The 22,769-nt window shown below is 41.0% G+C and overlaps 1 protein-coding gene across 1 annotated transcript; it reads right to left on the minus strand.

Moving 5' to 3' along the window:
• Positions 1-5: 5 nt before the first annotated feature.
• MRPL39 (mitochondrial ribosomal protein L39) lies at positions 6-20,178 on the minus strand. Its single transcript, XM_047099776.1, has 10 exons — positions 20,095-20,178; positions 19,123-19,329; positions 17,249-17,388; positions 14,499-14,598; positions 13,246-13,313; positions 10,282-10,394; positions 7,699-7,764; positions 6,643-6,796; positions 2,366-2,413; positions 6-109 (listed from the first exon to the last, which is right to left on the minus strand). Exons 1-10 carry the CDS (start codon positions 20,156-20,158, stop codon positions 59-61), a joined length of 1,011 nt encoding a protein of 336 aa, XP_046955732.1. The 5' UTR covers positions 20,159-20,178; the 3' UTR covers positions 6-58.
• Between the last annotated feature and the right edge of the window lie 2,591 nt (positions 20,179-22,769).

Raw genomic sequence — 22,769 nt, forward strand, 5'->3', positions numbered from 1 at the left:
AAACATTTTGTAGAAAACTTTTATTTTAATTTACTATATATATTTAATTTTTAGGAAATTACTGGGTCGATGCACTTTCCTCTGTAGGTTTAGTTTGATCTTCAGTTACCTGTAAAAACATGAATAGCTTTACTTTTCTAATAAAAACAACTTTTAGTTCCACCCTCCCCCCACCATTTTAGATCATTCCACAGTCCTTCTCCTATAATGACCCCTGGTCTTTCTCCTTCGTTAGTAATTATTAAAGAAAGGTAAGTAGAAAAAGAAGAAACCTTATAAGGCCAGGGTCACAACAGAAATTATCAAGTAAAGTACAACAATTCCACTCAAAATATAATGAGGCATCCATCTAGGCTTCCCAAGTTTGTCGTTTTATTTTTCAATTACAAAATGAAACCCTTAGTGTGAGAAAAAGCCCCGTAATGCTGTCACACAGTATTTTAAATCAACACTTTCTTGAGAGACATAATTCTATTTTAAACATAGAATATTACAGGTTTAGTAGAAATAGGGACCTGTATGTCCCTATTTCTAGTCTGTGTCACTCAAACACATCCATCAAACAGCTAAACTATACTCATCACCCCAAAACCTGCCCCACGTCATGCATTACCTATCTCGCTGAGGGGCTCTGCCCAGCTACCCGAGCCTGCCGCTGCAGAATCCAGGTTTTCTTCTGTGCACATTTCAATCAACAAGAATTCAACGAACTCTACCCGGGGCTCTCACCGCAACACCTGAACTTGAGGCTCTCATCTCTTCCATCCCTCTAACAGACTGCGGGCTTACGTCACAGCTTTCTTCCATGCTGCCCCAGAGTGAGCTCTGGAACAGGAATAGCTGACCAATAGGTCACTTCCTTTCTCAAATTCCCAGCTGCCTCCAATCACCTTCAGGAGGGGAATGCAAATTCCCTACCATGGAAGACAAGCCCCTCAGATGCTATTCCAAGAAGCTCACTTTGTTGGACTCATTGCCCACCCTACATACGACTGTACACCCAGGTTTATGTTCTAGTCACCATGCTCTCCATTTCTCCGTGCTTTTAGGCAAGCAGTTTCCTCTGAGATAACTCCCAAGCCAGCCCCCCAACCCAGCCCCAAGCAACCCCACATACCAAAGGGTGAGCTCAAAATCTGGCATGACACATACATAACAAGCACTGACTGGGTTCATAGACTGAATGTAAAAGTACTAGCAGAAACAATTAGAAAACTATACGAGGAGGCATATAAGCCAGCAGAAACTGCAGGAATAGATATTTGTTCAGTGATTGCTCTGAGAAGGTTTCATGGAAACAGTAAGACTTGGACGAAGTACTGAAGAATCAGTCGGATGTTTCATTTATATACAGGAGGAGAAAGGGAAACAGAGTCCAGACAGAAAAACTGCCATGAATAAACAAACCAGAAAACAAGTCTGAGTTAAGAATACTAGTGTTGTATATTTGAAGGTTGCTGAAAGTAGATTTTAAAAGTTCTCATCTCACACACACACACACACACACACACATACACACACACACACAGAATATGTCACCCTGTGAGGTGATGGATATGCTAGCTAACCTTGTTGTGTAATCGGTCTGCAATCCATACACATATCAAATGATTGCAGGGTACGTCTTACACTTAAACAATGTTAGGTGTCACACATCTCAGTAAAGCTGGGAAGAAATAAAGTGATATAAGAATGTAAACTAAAAAAAAAAAAAAAAGTTTGAGTGTATTTGCAAGCTTGACTACAGTGGAAAATTACAATAACCAGGATGAGTTCAAGGAGGCCAGACTACACAGAATAGCTCTCAGATAATGTAACTAAAGACTAAGTACTTAGTCTATGAAAGAGTAAACAGGGATAGAACTGGTCAAGAAACATAATCATTCCTACTTGTGAAATGTAAATACTAATGACACAGAATGAGCTACAAACCCAAGTACCCAGGAAATTTGCACATCTGTCAACCAACAGTCAAGGCAGCTTCAAAATACATGTGACAAATCTCACTCTTTAAACGTTCATTAAGCTTACAAAAAATACCATCTCTTGAAGACCCAATTAACACCACTGGACCCCCTTAAGAACTATCGCTATTATACAGCAGTCCCCTTATTCTTCTTCAGGTTCCACAACATCATTTGCACAATGTTCACAAATAAAAACAAGAGAAGTGCCAAATTACAGCTCTTCTCTTGCCAAGATACTACTGGGGTCAACAGCTACAACACCGCTTTAGCTACAGAGACAACCAATTAACTTTTTTCTTCTGTGTTCTTTTATTTCTTTATTTACTGTTGTGTTGTTGCTTAATTTCAAAACAACTTTCTTCATGGAACAGTACTCATTAGCTGTCAAAAATACTTACCATTTTCCGAGATCTCTCCAATAGCTTATTCCATATAGTAAAATGTGCCTTGAAAAGAAAAGAGTCACGATGAATTAAATAAAGCAATGAAGTTAAAACAAAAGTAGCTGAGTCTTATATAGGTTTTAAGCAAGCAAACACATAAAAAGGAAGGCAGTACTAATGAGGTTAAGTGGTTACAGAAGTGGATTAGAGTAGGGGAAAAGGTATTTAATGGGACAGCCACTTTGTTTGGCATTTAAGCAAGAAAGACTAAGTCTTTTTTCAGACTTTTTAAAGAACATGCCATTCTTCCTCTTTTGTCCTTAATCATCACCATCATAGACAGTGTTTCTTCTAACAGGAAGCAAAACTGTGCCCCATCTTCCCACAGGTTGTAGTTCTTTCCTTAAATAGCCATTTACAACCAGCTAGAGGTTATTCTCCACACCATCAGCAGTCACAAGGAGAGGTTCATCAGGAACCGACTGATATCTTCACACTGAAATGGGAGCCCCAGAGGTTTTACCTAATCACCCTAAGAACAAGTAAAAACTAACGCAGACAATAATAAAATTATAAAACCAATTTACTTAATCCTTAACAATTCTATATAGCAAGGGATCATCAGAATGCAGATGAAAACTGTGCCAAATGCGTAAGGACCACATCAATTTTACTAAGTCACATGAATGACCTGGCAGAATCCATGATAAAAGGTAAAATTACTATATGTACACATAAGCCCTTCTGGAGAAAAGAGCAGCATCGCATGTTTAAAGGGAAGACAGCCAAATGGACTGCTGGTGCAGACCCCGGAGTGTGTGGCTGGAAGACAGCAGATGACAGAGAAAGTGCTATGAGAGATCAGAGGGGCAGGAAGGGGCCAGGTAATGCAGGCCTTCGTGAGACAGGCTACAGGGTTGGGATCTGTTTACAAGAAGCCACTGGAGTGTTTGGGGCAAAGGGATTACATGATCTGAGTATGAAAAAGGCCATTCTGGCTACTAAGCAGGGAATGTGCTTTGGAGGGGGAGCATCCTTGGTGATGAGTAAGGGGCTTGGAAAGAGTGGTGAGCACAGATGAGACGCTACGTGATGGAAGGTATTCAGGGCTTCAGAGTTTCAGGTATTCAGGGTTTCACAGTTGAGCTGAAAGGTCTTGCTGATGGATGGGACGGAGCATGGCTGGGAGGGAGACAGAAAAGCCAAGGATCACGTCACAGCTAAGCAGATGATGATGCCATTTACTGAAATGCAGAAAGCTAGGAAAGGAAGCAGGTATGTGGCGAAAAACAGAACATACGCTAAAAATTACAAAATGTTGATGAAAGAGATGAGGATTTAAACAAAAGATATACTGTGTTCATAGACTAGAAGACTCAATTTAGTAATGATGTCAATTCTCCCTAAATTATACGGGTTTAACTCAATTCCTATCAAAATCTCAGCAAGATTTGTCAAATCAGAAAGATTATCCTAAAATTAAATGAAAAGGCAAAGAACCGAAAACAGTTAAAACAATTTTTGTAAATAATAACAACATGGGATGAATTATTCCACCTGATTTGAAGAACCATTTACAGCTACAGTAATCAAGACTGTGATACTGGCAGGACAGAGACACACATCAATGAACAGAACAGGGAACCCAGAAATAGACCCATTAAATATGCCCAACTGATTTTTAATAAGGGTGAAAGCAATTTACTGGAGGAAGGACAGCCTTGCCAACAAATGGTGCTGGAGAACCTTGACATGTACAGGCAGGAAAAGTGCACCTCCACCTCCTTCTCACGCCGCGTACAAAACTTAACACAAAGTGGACCACAAACCTATATAAAACTATAAAACTTTTAGGGAGAAAAAGAGGAAGACAAATCTTTGGGATCCAGATCCAGGCCAAGAATTCTTGGAATTAACACCAAAAGCATGATCCATAAACAAAAACTAATAAACTGGACTTCATCAAGATGAAAAACTTCTGGGGAGCCTGGGGGGCTCAGTCGGTTAAGTGTCCAACTTCGCCTCAGGTCATGATCTCACAGTTCATGGGCTCAAGCCCCACACTGGGCTCTGTGTTAACAGCTCAGAGCCTGCTTTGGATTCTGTGTCTCCTTCTCTCTCTTCCACTCTCCTGCTCATGCTCTCTCTCTCAAAAATAAACATTAAAAAAAATTTTTTTTAATTTAAAACTTATGATCTGCAAAACTTCTGATCTTTTGTTAAGAAGATAAAAAGACAAACCACAGAGAGAAAGTATCTGCGAACTATGTATCTAACAAAGGACTGATATCTAGAATATACTAGGAAAAAAACTCTCAAAATTCAACAGTAAAAAGCAAACAATCCAGTTAGAACATAAGCAAAAAACATAAATTTCCCACCAAAAAAGATATACAGATGGCATATAAACACATGAAAAGATGTCAACACAATTAGCCAATAGGAAAACACAAATTAAAACCACAATGAGAAATCATACAAACTTATCATAATGGCTCAGATAAAAAATAGTGACAATGTCAAATACCGGGAATGGCAAAATGGCAGTCACTGTGGAACTCAGTGTGATAGTTTCCTAAAAACTAAATATGTGCCTTCTAACCGAGCAACTTTACTCCTGGGCATTTATCCCAGAAAGATGAAAACATATATTCACAAAAACCGGTACACCAATGTTCATAGCAGCCTTATTCGTAATAGCCAAAGCACTAGAAACAACCCAAATGTCCTTTAATGGGTGAATGGTTCAACCAACCACAGTAGATCCACACCACAGAATACTACTCGGCAATCTAAAAAAAAGAAAGAAAGAAAGAAAGAAAGCAAGCAAGCTACCAATACATACAACTTGGATGAATACTCAAGAGAATTATTACTGAGTGAAAAAAACCCAATCCCAAAAGATTGCACAATGCATGATCCTATTCATATGATAGTCTTGAAATGAAAATGCATAGGAACAGAGAACAGATGAGTATTTGCCAGGGGCAAGGAGGTGGGGGTGGGGCAGAGGAGAGTGGGCGTGGTTATCGATGGCCAATAGGAGAGAGCCGTGTGAAGACACTGTACTACATCTTCACTGTGTCACAGTCCATACATCGGTTGCGAAAGTTTGCAAGGTGTCAGCATTGGGGAAACTAGGTAAAGGGATCAAGGATCTCTATATTACTTCTTGTAACTGCATGTGAACCTACAAAGATTTTGAACTATCTCAGAATCCAAAGCTGATTAATAGAACTACCCTACAAGCCAGCAATTGCACTACCAGGTATTTATCCAAAAGATTAAAAAATGCTGATTCGAAGGGGCACATGCACCCCAATGTTTAAAGCAGCACTATCGACAATAGCCGAAGTATGGAAAGAGCTCAAATGTCCATCCACTGATGAATGGATAAAGATGTGGTGTGAATATATATGTGTGTACACACACACACACACACACACACACACACACACACACACACCATGGAATACTACTCGGCGAAGAAAAAGAATGAAATCTTGTCATTTGCAACAACGTGGATGGAACTAGAGTGTATTATGCTAAGTGAAGTAAGTCAGAGAAAGACAAATATCATATCATTTCACTCATATGTGGAATTTTAAGAAACAAAACAGATTAACATAGGGAAAGGGAAGCAAAAATAAGATACAAACAGAGAGGGAGACAAACCCTAAGAGGCTCTTAAATACAGAGAACAGACTGAGGGGTGCTGGATGGGTGTTGGGTGGGGGGATGGGCTAAATACGCAAGGGGCATTAAGGAGGATGGCCAGTGTCGATATGAGCACTGGGTGTTATATGTAAGTGAAGAATCACTAAATTCTACCCCTGAAAGCATTATTATACTATGTGTTAACTGACTTGGATTTAAAGTAAAAAAAAAAAAAAAAAAAAAAATTAGTGACGGGTGGGAGCAATACGGAAAATAAAAGACTCTGAGTCATGAATAATGAATAGATCATGCCAAACCTAAGACCAAAAGGCATTCTAGAGGGTCTTACCAACATGCACTCCAATAATCTCAATGCACCCTCCCCTATATTAATTTGAAAAATTAAAATAACTATCTCAGTTTGATTCAACTTTTTCAACTAATATCTCTTTCGTGAATTATCCGTTTACATTCTGAGCAATATTGTTCTTAGCATAAACGTGAATTTACAAAATATTAGTGTCACAAAATTTAATGAAAATTAAAATGTACATTCTTCAAATTAGTATAAAATCAAGAACCAGAATGACATCCGCTCCCAAATTGGACGACCTGAAACTTTCAGCTTTACTTACTCTTAAGTGTACCGGTAAAGACAGACCCTGGAATCTTCGTACAAGACTCAACTGCGTGGCTTGAAGATTGTGAACTGCTGATACTTCATACTGGAAACAAATACTTGTTCTTGGAATAAGAGGACCCTCACTCACATCGATGAAGTCACCAAATCTGGTTGATTTTAAAAATAAATAAAACCTCAAAATCAAATCATTTAGAGTAGTTTGGGGGGAAAAAAGAATCTATTCATTCTGTTTGAGGCAATGTCCACAATCAAGAACATTCTATATGGCTCAATTCAATCTCTAATTGCCCCTGACGTAATAATCTCAAGTGAAGTGGCTAAAACTATGAAAATTAAAGTCAAGTGAACCTTGTTCCTTACTAGCATTGATATAACTTTAGAGATTTTTACGATCATTGAACACATCATGCTCTCAAGTGAATCCAATGTCTAAAACTGATCATCTACGACCTCATAACAACTCACTGTAATAGAGTTTAGAACTCACTATACAGGACAGATTGTCCAAAGAGCAGCTTTCTAAAAGAAAAAAATTAACTGAGTCATGAAAACATGAAGCTGAGAACACAGATACAGGCCATGAAGTCATTTCTGCAAATCCATTATGCACGGTCTTACCCTCCTCATCCCAGTATCAGCACATTCCTATTTCACTTACACGTAACATAAGTAGTTACCAGTCAGTATCCATATTTGCACATACACGTGAATTATGCTCAATTCACAACAATGAATATTTTGCCCAATTTCAAAGTTAAGTTTTAAAAATCACATTTTTAAACAATGGTTTTCAACTCTTGAAATGCGGAAATAGAAATAAGAAACAAAACGAGGAACAGAAACCACAATGGCTCCTGAAGAGAATTTAAACCTTCCAATTACCACCATACCAAAACAATGCACAAAGCAACAGAAAATAAGGTAACAAGAATAACAAATTATGGCACAGATTCATCTTTTTCAGTCATAACTGTATGTTGAGTCACATCAATTCCACTGCCTAAGTCTTTCTATAAATTAGCAGGACAGCAACTTTATTTTTACTTACCTGTGCAGCTTGACTATCCTCTCAGGGTTCTGAGATGCCTTCTCTTCTATGAAATCCGTTTTGTACCTGAAGAGGAACAAAGAAAAAGCGACTTACTCCTAAATGCACAAAAAGGGATTTAAGGACATCTCCCCTCTCTTCCTCGTTGGCCAGAGTTTTTCAGACGGGTTTTCACTTGGAGTCTCCTCTTCACACCTCACCTCCTTCAGTCTGGCCACAAGCTCACTGCTCCGCCAAAACCATAGGTACCTCCCTGGCCTCACCCTAACGGACACCTTTCTGTCCTTATTTCCACTGTTCACCTCCATCTGTCAAAGTGCTCATTTCCACTGGTTTCTGTGGCACTCTCTACTGCTTGTTATTTCAACTCTCTGGCCACTCTTCCTCCCCTGTCCCCTTCAGGGGACCTGTCCTGAAGCCTCCTTTCAAGCAAGCATCCTCCCTGGGCTGGCTCCTTGATGCGCAAAGCTCTAATTACCACTTCTGTGTCCTTATCTTCCGTATCTCAGCGTCTAATCCACATCCTTCTTCTGAGCCCCAAACTATGTATCTAAGACCCTTCCGGACACGCACCAGGCTCTTCCACAAGCATCTTACACTCCTGAATTCTCAAATAGAGTGAAAACTTACTCCTTCTTTTCCCACCACACTTACCCTCATTGCTGAATTTCCTCGCTTAGCAAATGGCACCACCAACCACCCACGTGTCTGAGAGAAAAACTGCAGGGATCTCCTCGATTCCTGCTTCACCTACCACACCCCCTCCATCCAACGCATTGCCAAATCACGTCAATGCTACTGCCTAAATGTCTCTCAAACCTACCCAGTTCTGTCACTACAGCTAATAGCACAGACGGAACTGCACAGCCCAGGTACAAACCATAACTTGACCACTCACTACTAAGAGCCTTCTCTCTTCATGCCAGAGTGCTAAAAAGTATTACGTTTGTATATGGCAAACTCGGGAAGCATTAGTTCACATGCAAACATCTACCTACTGCCCACACCCCTTCTGCCAAAGCCCCCATGCAGTACTAAGGATGCCAGTTACCTTGACTACCTGTCTCTCTTGACCCAACTCGAAGACATGCACCTGTCCCCGGGGAGCCGAAGCCACTTAAAACTCCCCCTGCAGCAGAAAAGCCCAATCACAGATCTACCTTCAACCATCCAAAACTCTGTCCCTTCAAACTTGCCCCAAGCCATCCCTACGTCCTTCCACACATTCAACTAACTTACCAAAGTCCTATAAGCCTCTCCTGGACTTTGAAAGTCCAGTGGAGGGGATGGGAAATCACATGGAATGAACAGCTAGAGTAAATAAACTATGGAAGCTATGGAGCACTTAAATGTAATTAGTCCTAACTGAAATGTGCCTCAAGAGTAAAACACACCAGATTCTGAGGACTTAGTATGAAAAAGAGAATACAAAATATCATTAATTTCTAAATACTGATCACATGTTGAAATAACATTTACATACACTTTAAATAAAATGTATTATTAAAATTTACTTCACCTTTTCTTTTGACTTTTTTACTGTAGCTACCAGAAAATTTACTTCTCTAGATGTCTCACATTATATCTCTATTGGACAGCATGACCCTAGAATTGGGGCACTGGAAGTGTCTTGATATGTTCCAACAATCCAAGGAATTTTCTCATAGAATCAACGGTGGTTTGGTTCTACAGAACTACCTGCACTCTAGTTCAGTTAAAATAGTACATTCCTATTGCTTTCTAATTCACTGGTTCCAGGCTACGCAAAATATTATAAACTACCATTACGAGAACGTATGTCTCAATTCACAAATACCTAAAGATTTTCCAATCCAGAACCTTGAACAATTTGCAAGAGCATATTCTGTCTTCAGAATCTAGCACCTATGTTATTTTCTTTGCAATGTAGATTTCCCTAACTAGTTCTGGCTTCAATTAGATTAATACTAAAACATAGTTTATGTTGTTACAATTTAGTAAAAGGTAAACTGGAAGTTTTCCGAGTGAGAAAGGGAATTAAGAACGCAGGGAGGATTTAAAATGCTGGCAAAGAAAATCCCCCTAATGGATAATTTGGTGCAGAAGACGAAGACCCACGCGGCTGTGTAAACGTTTCACTTCTCCCCTTAGCTCCCTCCAGACCACGGGCATTCTCTATCTCACCCTTCGCATTTAAAGAGTAGAGGATGAGAAGGAAAGGCTGCCGAACGTGCAAAATGATACAGCTTCATGTATGCTATCACCTCACGATGGAAGGAAAAGAGGGAAACACACCGCCAAGCTGATATGAGGACGGACCAGCCAGAGAAACAGAGAAGTGAGACCAAGTGAGAAAATTACCAAAGGTGAATGAAGTTTTTTTCTCAGGGAAATAAATAATGGGATGAGTAAGTAAATAAGTAAAGAGGCTGGGAAGTGGGATGAATGAAAGTAAATAGATTGGTACAGAAAAAGAGATCTTAGAGCTAAAAATAGAACAGTGTCCTACCCACATCAGATATAAAGATTCTTAAGAGCTGAATTTCCTTCATTACATGTAACTTTGGGGGGTTTAGCCTTGCTTTCAAGGAAGCCAACACTTACTTGTTGTGCTGAAATATTTCCAATGCCACTTTTGCTTCCACTTCCAGAGTTTCAAATGGAAGATCTTTATAAATTAAAGCACGGGCATCTTTTGTGAAGGAACGCAGGTTCTCCTTCGAAAGGAAAGTATTAACCTTTTGTAACAATTTACTTAAAAGCATTTCTCCATAAGGAAGGTAAGATAAAATCGTATGCTAAATATTATAAATCCAACTAAAAGAAAAAGCAAAAGCAAACTTATTCGGAAAGAAAGTTATTAATTTGCAGCAATTATTTAGACCATTTTTAGACCGTAAAATGTAAGGTCAACAATTTATCTCAACTCTATGAACTATAAACTTGTAATTTACTTGTAATTAAGATATCAGTCTATATTAATAATTATTAAAGATAATCCTACAAAGAAATTTTAAGTTTTTATTCGAATTACATAATCAAACAAATGTTTATTAAAACAACGATGCAGTTAGAAACGCTAAGAAATAAAAGATATAAAAATCTGTTTACATTGTAAGCAAAACTAAGCTTTTATAAATGCACAGGGAAAACACTGTTTATGTGATTCAGAAAGTTTCACCAGGAAACGTAATGTCATCATTGGCCCTGCCCCAAATATGGCATATATCTAAAAAAACCTGTTTAATGAAGAGGTTTTATGCAATTAAAATCATTAATACACATTAACAATATCTGAGATTTTTATTAAAACCATAATTGAGTTTTCATACTATAGATCCTTCATTACTGATACAGAAAAACCAGGCACTGTTACACAACTTTTGTAATAAAATTATTTCCATAAATTATGAGACTTTTTTTGCACGAATGACTCTTCTCCATTCTTTTTTTTAAATTTTTTTTTCAACATTTATTTATTTTTGGGACAGAGAGAGACAGAGCATGAACGGGGGAGGGGCAGAGAGAGAGGGAGACACAGAATCGGAAACAGGCTCCAGTCTCCGAGCCATCAGCCCAGAGCCTGACGTGGGGCTCGAACTCACGGACTGCGAGATCGTGACCTGGCTGAAGTCGGACGCTTAACCGACTGCGCCACCCAGGCGCCCCTCTTCTCCATTCTTAAAGGGATAACTGACTGTATAACAAATCCACATTCACAGTTTATACAGCTGTTCCTTGCGTAACTCTCTACCACTTCTTCTAAGCAGTCCACCCAATACCATGATGCCTGCAATTAGCCAGTGCCTTTTAAGTTTTATATTTAAAACTTGTTTTTGTAAGTTTATTTACCTATCTTGAAAGACACAGTGGCGGAAGGGCAAAGAGGTAGGGAGAGAGAATCCCAAGCAGGCTCTGCACTGTCAGCACAGAGCCCTATGTGGGTCTCGAACTTAAAGAACCGTGAGATAATGACCTGAGCTGAAATCAAGAGTCAGAGGCTCAACCAAGGGAGCCACCCAGGTGCCCTTTTAAGTTTTATATTTAAAACAGGAAAAAGAAGCAGCAAGTTTTACAGCTCAGAAGTGAATCTTGATTGCGTTCATTTTTATGACATAAATAATGCAAATATATAAAGTAAGAATCCCTTCTTCAACTTGAGGGCATATCTGAAAAATAAATTATATTGACACAGTTCACAAATCACGGAGAAAAAGTTTCAATCCCTTCCCTGCCCCCTTCCCCATCTCTCTTTCTACCTCTCTTCCCTCCCTTTCTTTGTTCTTTCCTGTTTCCCTCCTCTCTCCCTCTTGACACTAAGCAACATGAGCAGGATTATATAAGAAATAACTTCCAAAGTCAGAATTTAAACCTGAATCTGCTTTGACTCCAAAATTTTGCTTTTAGGAACTATAATATTTCACTAAAATGTACCACTAAGGAAAAAAACACTAGCAATTATAATCATAAGATGCCATCTATCATAAGACACATTTTGAGGGCGCCTGGGAGGCTCAGTCAGTTAAGCATCCAACTTCAGCTCAGGTCATGATCTCGTGGTTCATGAGTTCAAGCCCTGCGTCAGGCTCTGTGCTGAGAGCTCAGAGCCTGGAGCCTGCTTCAGATTCTGTACCTCCGTCTCTCTGTCCCTCCCCTGCTCGCTCTCTGCTCTCTCTCTGTCTCTCTCACAAATAAACATTAAAAAAAATTTTTTTAAAGACATTTCCAGAGATACTAAAATGTGAAAAAAACGTACACTGTGGAATTGATAAAATGCTATGCTACACTGCCTTTCCTTTTCTGACCTCCAGACTTTCAATCTGTAGAACATACGGTTTTGCTTAATTAAGAATCAGGCATCTGCCTTGTCTCCCCAATCATAACTAAAATCTCTGGGCTGGACATCTGAAAGCCACCGGCACATCCTACCCACAGAGAATCTGATCCAGATCGTCTTTGTCAGCCAGGTCCCTGATGCTACCCAACTCCCAGATCAAACAGGAGAACGCTCATCGTGCAATCAGACCATTCACCAAGAGTCTAGTCTGTTGCTATTTGAGTTAGCTTAGCTTTGTCAAAGTCTGATTCTTAATTCACTAACCGTCTACCCCCTCCACCCCTCCTCTCAACGTAACCCTGGTATACAGGGAGACCTCGCAGTATGCAACAGGTTAAAACGGTTAGGGCAATGAGTTTTACATTGTGCTCTGAGGACCCAGGAAGTTAGTAAGGCTCCAGGGCCCTCACCACCACATCAACCAAGACAATTAAACTTGTAAATTTGATAGCTTGGGCATCTTGAAAACCACTATCTTAAGAAAAGGAATGAACAGTACAAGGAAGAAAGCACTTCCAGAAAAGGTCAAGCAGGACATAAAGCTGACCACATGAGGAAAACCCCCATTCCTATGCTCTGTCTTGAATACACTGAAAATGCAACACAGGTAGGCAGGTAAGGTCTTTCAAATATCCTCAACATGCAGTATCACTCAACAACACTGACACAAGAATCGTTCTAACCAAAGAAGGTACATACTCTAAAATTCATATTCTAAACACTATACTTACTTTTGTTGGCATCCACTCATCAAGTCTCTTATCCAGAACTACATCATAGCAGAAGGCTCCAGAGATTACTGTAAATCCAACCAAAATGAGAGGCAAAGTCAAATCTACTAGAGTTACTAATTTGCAACAACTGAATATTTAGACCATAAAAGGGAAGGCCAGCAATCTCTGCCAACTCGACAAATTATAAAAGTTACCATTATCCCAGCTCTTGCCAGAGCTCTACCAGCTTTCCCTCACTCACTCTCTTTTTGTTGAACCCAAATCCCTAGTACTTTTTAAACATTCACATTTTCGTCCAGAATATTATCACTATAGAGACTTCACAGTTAGTAGACATAAAACTTCAAAAGAATCAGATATTTAATATGTAGACAAATGACTACGTGGGCGTGAAATGTTGAATTTTTTAATGTCTTCTAAGCTTTGTTTTTGTTGTTTTGTTCTTAGAATCACTTATTGAGCTTTTTTAAGTTTTTTGGCGTATATACTCCTATCTTTTTTGAAAATTTACAAATGCACATACTGATGCGGAATCTTGGCAAAATTGCAAAGACTGTGAACTCTTCCATCTTCTCAAAAGTGTTCCCCCCCCCCGCCCCAGAGTCATGTCATTTCTGCTGAAACGGTACCTCCTAAACATAGCTTTTTCCAGAATTCTATTTATACTCCTATTTCCTCCTCCTCCACACATTCGATTTAGAAATAAGTGCCTAAAGTGGTAGGAAACAAACACTGAAACAGGGTAATTACACAGAATTCATATTCAAGAGAAACATTATCCTCAAATTGTATTATGTTAATTATTGACCTCCAGTAATTAAATAAGATGGATTTTGTTACCGGTTATAAATGGAATGTATGTACGACAGTAATTTCTATCACATAAAATTAGAAATGAGCTAAAAAAAAAAAAAAAAAAAAAAAAAGAAGCTCGGGGCGCCTGGGTGGCTCAGTCAGTTAAGTGTCCGACTTCGGCTCAGGACATGATCTCACGGTTCGTGAGTTCGAGCCCCTCATCGGGCTCTGTGTTGACAGCTCAGAGCCTGGAGCCTGCTTTGGATTCTGTGTCTCCCTCTCTCTCTCTGCTCCTCTCCTGCCCATGTTCTGTCTCTCTCTCTCTCCTTCAATAATAAATAAAAACATTAAAAAAAATTAAAAAAGAAAAAATAGAAGCTCTATAAAATATCAAAAATAGGTACCAAAATATTCAATGATTACAAAATCCGTGTGTGCACGCATATGTACATTACCAGGAACTTCTGGAGCTCTGACCAAACTGACCACATATTCATCTTTGAATGCCCTCTCTATCACACAGCCCATCATCATGGCACAGGAACGCCAATAAGCCTAGAAAAATAAAACATACACAAACATAATACACACTGGGGCGCCTGGGTGGCGCAGTCGGTTAAGCGTCCGACTTCAGCTAGGTCACGATCTCGCGGTCCGTGAGTTCGAGCCCCGCGTCAGGCTCTGGGCTGATGGCTCAGAGCCTGGAGCCTGTTTCCGATTCTGTGTCTCCCTCTCTCTCTGCCCCTCCCCCGTTCATGCTCTGTCTCTCTCTGTCCCAAAAATAAATAAACGTTGAAAAAAAAAAATTAAAAAAATAAAAAAAAAAAAACCATAATACACACTAAGATTCGCTGTTTCTTCAATATTAAAATTTAGGTTAACTTTCAACTACATGGATGGAACTGAAGGGTATTACGCTAAGCAAAATTAACCAGTCAAAGAAAGACAAATATCATAGGACTTCACTCATATGAAGAATTTAAGATACAAAACAGATGTACATAAGGGAAGGGAAGCAAAAATAGTATTAAAACAAAGAGGGAGACAAAACATAAGAGACTCTTAGACACAGAGAACAAACTGAGGGTTGCTGGAGGGGCTGTGGGGGAAGGGGGAATGGGCTAAATGGGTAAGAGGCATTACGGAGGACACCTGTTGGGATGAGTACTGGGTGTTACACACTGGGAATGAATCACTGGAATCTACTCCTGAATCATTATAGTAGCACTATACGCTAACTAACTTGGATGTAAATTGAAAAATAAATAAGTAAATAAAAAAAAATTTTTGGTTAACTTTTGACTTAGGAACTATTTTTCTATCCATCCTTGGCACGTAGCAATAGTTAACATCAGGCCACGACATTACCTCTACCGAGCAAAAAGCACTGAAGAATGAAGTACCAACTTCTGTTGTTAGCAGTGTTTCTGTACAAGATATCACACACTATGATGTTTATCAAACACAAGATAGTTTTACTATCTGGTAGCAACTTTTCTCTTTAACCCAGGATAAAGAGAACTTGTTAACAAACCTGTACTAAAGTAAAAAAAATACACATATTAATATACACCTGTTTACGCCATATATAATAGGGAACACTGAACTCTTCTGAACTTGTGACTCCTCTCCTATGCCTAACACCACAGAGCACATCACCCAAGTTACTCATATTTACGGCAGAGCAAACTCACTATTAACTGGGCTTTCGTTTTACTCGCACGTTTTGACCCATGGACACGCCTAATGTGGGTATCCATGCAATGACCTTATCAGAGTCGTAAAGAGAAACACAAGTCCTATCATATCCGCCTATCTTGTGCCCCACACTGGCACTACTACAACTGGGCACTTGACTTTCACAAGCTCTTCACATCTGCGGACAAGAGTGGGCCCACTTCGCTGTGTGCAGCAGAGACCGCTCCAGAACGTATCCTACAGAACCACACAACATACACTAAAAAGGAGTACAAACTCAGGTCTTGAAGGCAAGTAGCAAAACGCACTTCCTATCTATCCTACTTAAATGTGTTTAATGTCTGTTGAACTCCAGAATCAGAATGCCTGGACTAAAATCCAGGCTCTAGTATTTCCTAAACTGGTGACCTTGGTCAAGCTACCGAACCTCTCTTTGCCTCAGTTTATTTTTCTGGGAAATGGGAACGATAGCATCTATTTTTATGTGGTTTTTATGAAGATTAAATGAGTTAATACCTGTAAATCACCTAAGACAGTGCCTGATACATAATTAATACTTGATATAAGCTACTATTATCATATCTATCGTTTTCTTGCTTAAGTGTTTCATTTCAACATGTATTTATTAAATACCTATTGTATGTAAGTCAAGGACTGGGTCCAACAGAGGATGTGATCCCTGTCTTCAGAGAGCCGAGAATCCAATGCATTCAACAGTTCACATCACAAGGCATGATTAAAATACTATATCTGAAGAAGTTAGCCAAGTGTGAGGCCCTAAAGAACAGAGGGATTCATCCTGACAAGAAGAAACTGGGAAGATTCCACAGAGCAGACAGCATTTTAATAGAACCATAAACGATAAACAGGATTTTAACAGGGAGGAAAGAAAATACCCCGAGTTGAAGAAGGACACCCATAAAAGCCAGGAGGCTCACACAGCAAAAACCACTAGTGACCACGTCCTCAAATGTGGCCACAGCAGAGAGGAAGTGGAAAGACGCAGCGAAGGTGAAGCATGAAAGCCACGCTGGGGTCAGATCCCACAGGGCCTGAAAAGTCATGAGGAAGAAATGACACAACACTCAGTCATGTCGCTTAATAAAAGTCTTACAGGCCTACTAAGGAAGACTTTAGTATTAAAGAGGGAGGTGGGGACAGAGAGTTAAAAAGCTACTGAAATAATCCAACGATGGTCAACGGCTGAATTCAAGCAGTAGAGAGAATGAAATATAGAGGAAAATCAACAAACGTCTGTGGAACAAAGTCATGAAAGTAAAATACAAGTCACACAGTTTTCTCAAACCAAAATACAAAGAAAGGATGCCACTGGTACTTTGGGAGCTTGTGAAAATGCAAAAAAATCAAAACGCTGATTATCACGGGCATTACTACATTTGACCTTGGCCACGTTTGCACATCTCATACTCCAAAGCAAAACAGATGTTAATAAAAAGAAGAAGAAGAACACTAGGAGAAAAAAAAAAGAACACAGAAGTAGAAATACCTTATTCACTTCTCCAGGATCACGATCTTTGAAAGTAAGAAATTCAATTTCACAGGATTTGGTCAACGGTTTATACATGTCCCAAGGCTGTCCGTCCACAAGAGCCAGAATGGACTTCCTGCAGTGCCACTCACTTAAATCTAGGAATTTAAAATAGATTGAAGGTCTGAATCTAACAAAACTCAAATTGAAAAGTTACGTGTTTAAGTGCTACATTAAGAAATAAAACCAACAGAAAGGCGAGATTCTGCAAGCTGACTTCCTCTGGGAGAAAAAAAGGTATTACATAGTACCTCTGTACCAATAAAAAAATAATACCCAACACACCCAATGTGTTATTATTAACAAAACTGCCAAAACCATTTACGAAAACCATTGAGGCTAAGTCTAATTTGAAGTTAATCTATTATTAACTAATAAAACAATTTGCCAAGAGTTACACTTGTATATATAAATATACAACCGTAGTAAATCTGGTCAAAATGGGTTGGGTGTCTTGCTCCTACACCACCTCGTCCTTCCCTAACATGGACTGTCCAAGTCAAATACCTTAACAGTTTTTAATTATGGGTATGAATTCACATATAAGCCCATCAGCCCTGGTCTGTTCTTTGACCGGAATGCAACTCTAACTCTAAGCCTGATTAGATGTTCTTCAAGTACAGAGCTAGTCACAGAAGTGCTCAAACTACAGGGTTAGAGTCTAAATAAGTCCCACAGAGAGAGGATCATGTCTGTTTTTGTTCACTCATTAGTATATCCAGAACCTAGCCCCAGGCCTGTAATACAGTAAATACTCAAAAGTGTACTGAACGATCGAAAGTATGAATGAGAAGCACTTGTCAGTGCAGGTGCCATGCTGTGGGGGGACACAAAGGTTTCATTTCCACCCCTGAAAACCCACAAAACCCCTTAAGGGCCTGTGCTTCGTCCTAACCCTCCTCTGTAATCCTAATGCCTATCACACAGCAAAGGTTCAAATAAATGTTCACAGAACAACCAAACAACGGTCATAAGGACTCATCCAAGTGCCAGAGTGAAAAAAAGACTGAGAATGTAGACTATCTTAAGCTTTTAACTAAAATTGTTAATTACTTGAATGGAATCACTACTCAGTTTTCCAAACATTTAAACAATGTGGTTTAAATGAGCATCCTGGTGTATATACCTATTTGGAGAGCTTTCTAAATTTAAATATTACCAGTTCTATCAAAGCTGCTTTGAAAGCATTTTGATCAAAAATAATCCATACAGAGGCTCTGTTCCCTTCATTTACACACCAAATCACACACAGGGCACAGTCCTCTCCTTTAAGATATGAATCCCAACACACACTTTTACCCTAACCGCATTCACCCCATGCACACTTCCACTTACACATTCACTACATGTACACGGAAGTATAAAGAAACACATAACACACAATCAGACAAGCGGGAAGCACCTAAGGTTTAAGTTAGGCCATAAAGAGCTAGAAAGGAAAAGAAGGCCTATAAAGCTGGTCCTCGGAGGCCTGGGCGGTCCCTCTATCCCAAATTCCTTTAACGAGCCCCCCATGGGTGCTGTCTAAAAAAGGCAAGCACACTAATATAGTAACAAGGCTTTCACCTCCGTCTTCTTCTGCCAGAAACAATTACAGCACCCCAAACCTAGCCAGATTCAAGTGAGTGCCAGGAAACCTGTGCATCACAGTACCAACCTTTCAAGACCCACAGGACCCTCCAGAGCTAAAGTGACAGTGAACAGAGAGGAAGATGCTGGATAAAGAACTTCTATAAGGTCAGGGAGCAATTACCGAGTCTTGTCTCTTCTGAACCAGTCCTTCTGCACAGCTTATGGGAAAAGTCAAAACTGTATCCTGATTCACTACTTACGCATAGCACAACTATAAGGAGTTGAAACGTTTTTATTCATCACGAAGATAGTGCCAGGGTCCGTTTTCCCAACGTGTTTAACTTCAATCTTCTCAGTTCGAGGAGTTAATGATAACTGCCTGTTTTTCTCTTTATTAAAGAGGTCATTCTGCATTTCTATCAGTTCTGTCGGTGACAGGTGCGAAGCTGGCGATGTTGCTATCAATCCTGTGTAGCAGTTACGATAAATATAAACAGTGAATGAGTAACACACCGATGATACCCCACCCCGCACCACCGTCCTACAAGAATGAATGCGGGGCAACACGATTTTAAAACGCCGTTCGCCAAAATGCGCTCAGAGATTAACTTAAACCACTTTCTAATATTAATAACTAAAATGCCAAGGGAAGAAACCCGCAGCTAGCCCAGATCCACACCTTTCCTTCAACTTGGCTCTCTCACCATCAGATCCCCATTGCCCATCAATTTCCTCTGTCGTATTCCAATCTGTGCTTTACAATAAGAGGCAAAAAGTAACCAGGAAGTAGTCAAAGTCACACTAGTCACTGGGAAGGTGAGCAAAGTTGTCGCCTTGAAACGTTTTGGGGACAAGAAAGCTCCAGGAGACTGGGGATCCCTCGCCAAAACTATCGATATCTGGAGCGAGAAATGCTGAGCTTATTTTCCAAACCCTCAATCAGAGGATTTGACAAAGCCCGTACGAGTATTCCAATGGGAAAATAAGGACACGTTTGCACCACGACGCGGGGTCCTTCTCAGAGGCGCCCCAAGCTCCTCCCACGGCCCCCTACCAGCCGGCGCCCCGAGATCTGTGCCCCCGGGCCGGGAAGGGGTGGCCGCCACAGCCAGGACGTAAAGACCCTCCTGCGCCCGCAGCCCCGTGAGACCTCCCAGGACCCGCCTCAGGCCCAATCCGAGCCGACAATCCTTTAATCCTCTCTCTCCGTCCCCACGGCCGCTGAAACTCACTCCAGCCAGCCCCGCCAGCAGGGGCGGCCCGCCAGAGGCGCAGCCCCCGGACCCCCAAAGCCATTGCCTCCTCCGCTGCCGAAGGAACCGCCTCGCGGAAGTCCTCCTCTGCCCTCCTCCCCGGAAACTCTGAGCCCGCACCGCGTTCCGTAGAACACTTTTGTTCCGGTCCCGTCGGCCGCGCTGCACGCCTCCACCAGGGGGCGCGTTTGCGTCTCGTTGAGGATTAGTGGCGGCAGGTCAGGAGGTCTGGAGCTGGGGTACGTTCCAGGGGCGCAGAGGGTGACCAAGAGGTGCTGGACCGCAGGGCGACGGGTCCGCCACCCCCGGGGGCTGTGCAGGGAGACGGGCGTCCTCTTTGGGGTCGCAGAGTCCGACCCGCGCCATCACCCTCCTCCCTCCGCGAGTTCGAGCCCGAAAGGCTGGGAGAAACCCTTGCTCCCCGCAAAGAATATTTCTGGGGAGAAAAACTGGGCAAAGACAGCTTCTGTGGATTTGCTTTCGTGGTCTGCCCGGCTGGTCAAGCTAATGGCATCTTAACTCTCGGTTTTGTAAGGGTGGTCTGCGCCAGGGTTCTCCATTTATTGAGCCATTGAAGGGAACTCTATAATTCGTATAGCTCTTTACAAGTTAGATTCGTTTGTGTAGTATACAGAGAATATAAAGAGCATGTAAAAAGGCATCCCGGTGATGCTGGCAGGCCGTTCTGCGGACCCAGAGTCTTAAGGGGGTACTTAAGAGGGTCCCTGGATGCGTGCAGGAGGCGAAAACAGAGTTTATTGAAGGTACAGAGAGAGTACGATCACAGACAGTGTCGGGGGGATTCAAAGGAAAAGAGAGCCTCATCTTTGCTTGGGGTCTGGGGTTTTTCACTGAGGACAGTCGGTGGTCGGGTGTAGGTGTCCTCTTAGGCATCCAGGAACCAGTGAGAACAAAGATGAGGGTCCAGGTCTTACTCCTTCAAGCCAGGGTATCTTGGTGTCCAGATGTCTAGCGCAGGTGGTCTGGAATACTGTATGATAGCTTCCTCTGGTCATTCTCACCAGACTAGGATAGAATAGGATAAAAAAGTTATCTATTCTAAAGAAGTCCCTTACAAGGACGACATCCACTATTTGCATTATAAGGCATGTGTAAAATGGGGGTGCAGGTCCTAGCAAGAATAGCAGAGGGGTAAATAGAAGCAGGAAAAGGAAGAAAAAAGAGTTTTATGAAGCCCTTCAGTTTCCCTATCTCACTGGGGTGGAATTTTTGTCTCATCCCAAGGGCCCGGAACGATGCATGGCACACGGTACGAGCTCAGTAGGTACGTGTTGAATGGGGGCAGTTCCAGAGCAGCGTCTAATACCGTTGTTATACCCCAGGATGTTATTGCTATTGAAGGAAGCATTCCGTAGATGGTAAGTATGATAATGCTTTTTGTTCAAAGTTGTCGAATGCTGTGGCTTTACTTAAGGCTTGTTAAGTTCACAAATTCAACCCATGTCCTTCCCCCCCCCCACCCCACCTCCGCTCCCACCCCCACACGCTGGGTTCTGACTTGCCATGGGAACATATCACCACCAGGGGGCGGTACTTGCTAAGGAACAAATACCAGGCTGGGCTCCGTGCCTTCCCTTGGGAAACTGGGTGAATGTGGTCACGAATCACAAACTCCCAGTTATAAGACAAATCAGCACTTGGGAGCTATGTACAGCATGACGACTATAATTAACAGTACTGTATGGTGTATTTGAAAGTTGCTTAAAAAAAGTAAGTCTTGAAAGTTCTCATCACAAACACAGTGAAGCGACTCGTGTTAACTCATTGTGCTAATCCTCGTGCTGTATGAATGTATTTTAAGTCTTTGTGCTGTACGCCTTAAACTGAAAGTGTTGTACGTCACTTATAAAACTGGAAGACAACAGAGACTCCCTGCCTCCATAGATGTGTCTCCGTGGCCTGAATTTTATATTCCCAACGGCTCAGGGAGTGTCATTATCTTTGGTTTTAAAATAAGAAATGCAGGGGCACCTGGGTGGCTCAGTCAGTTGAGCATCCAACTTCAGCTCAAGTCATGATCTCAAGGTTTGTGGGTTCGAGCCCCCCACTGGGCTCTGTGCTGACAGCCCAGAGCCTGGAGCCTGCTTCCCATTCTGCATGGCCCTCTCTTTGCCCCTCCCCTGCTCACTCTGTCTCTCTCTCTCTCTCTCTCTCTCTCTCTCTCTCTCAAAAATAAACATAAAAAAAAATTAAAATAAGAAATGGGAGGGGTGGAGAGGGGAAGAAATGTAAGTAAGCAGTAGAGCTTTGATAATGCCAGTCAAATTTTACTAGGCCACTTCTCATTTAAGATACAATTTCAAACTATGAAATATAGATACACATGTATGTATGATGTGTGTGTCTTTTGCTTTCTCCTTAAACTTGCATACAATTACTCTCTTGAAAGATCTTTGTTTTATCAGTCCCTTTAGACTTGAACCCCATCTAGTTGCCTTCAGAACATTTTAGAGCCATATTTGAACGAAACCTCAGAACATAAATTTAAGCAAGTTGAATCCTATATATGTCACATTGGGAGGATAATTGGAAGTCACAAGTATCACAGAAATTAACTTGGAAGGATGTTAGTAACGGTAATGTCCAACAGGTGTTGAACATATGCCAATCAATCAGGTTTATTAATTCTTGCA

This window comes from Lynx rufus, unplaced genomic scaffold, assembly GCF_022079265.1.
Source record: "Lynx rufus isolate CCGP_SWC_20201006 ecotype Redwood Valley unplaced genomic scaffold, mLynRuf1.p SCAF_5, whole genome shotgun sequence".
Taxonomy (NCBI): domain Eukaryota; kingdom Metazoa; phylum Chordata; class Mammalia; order Carnivora; family Felidae; genus Lynx; species Lynx rufus.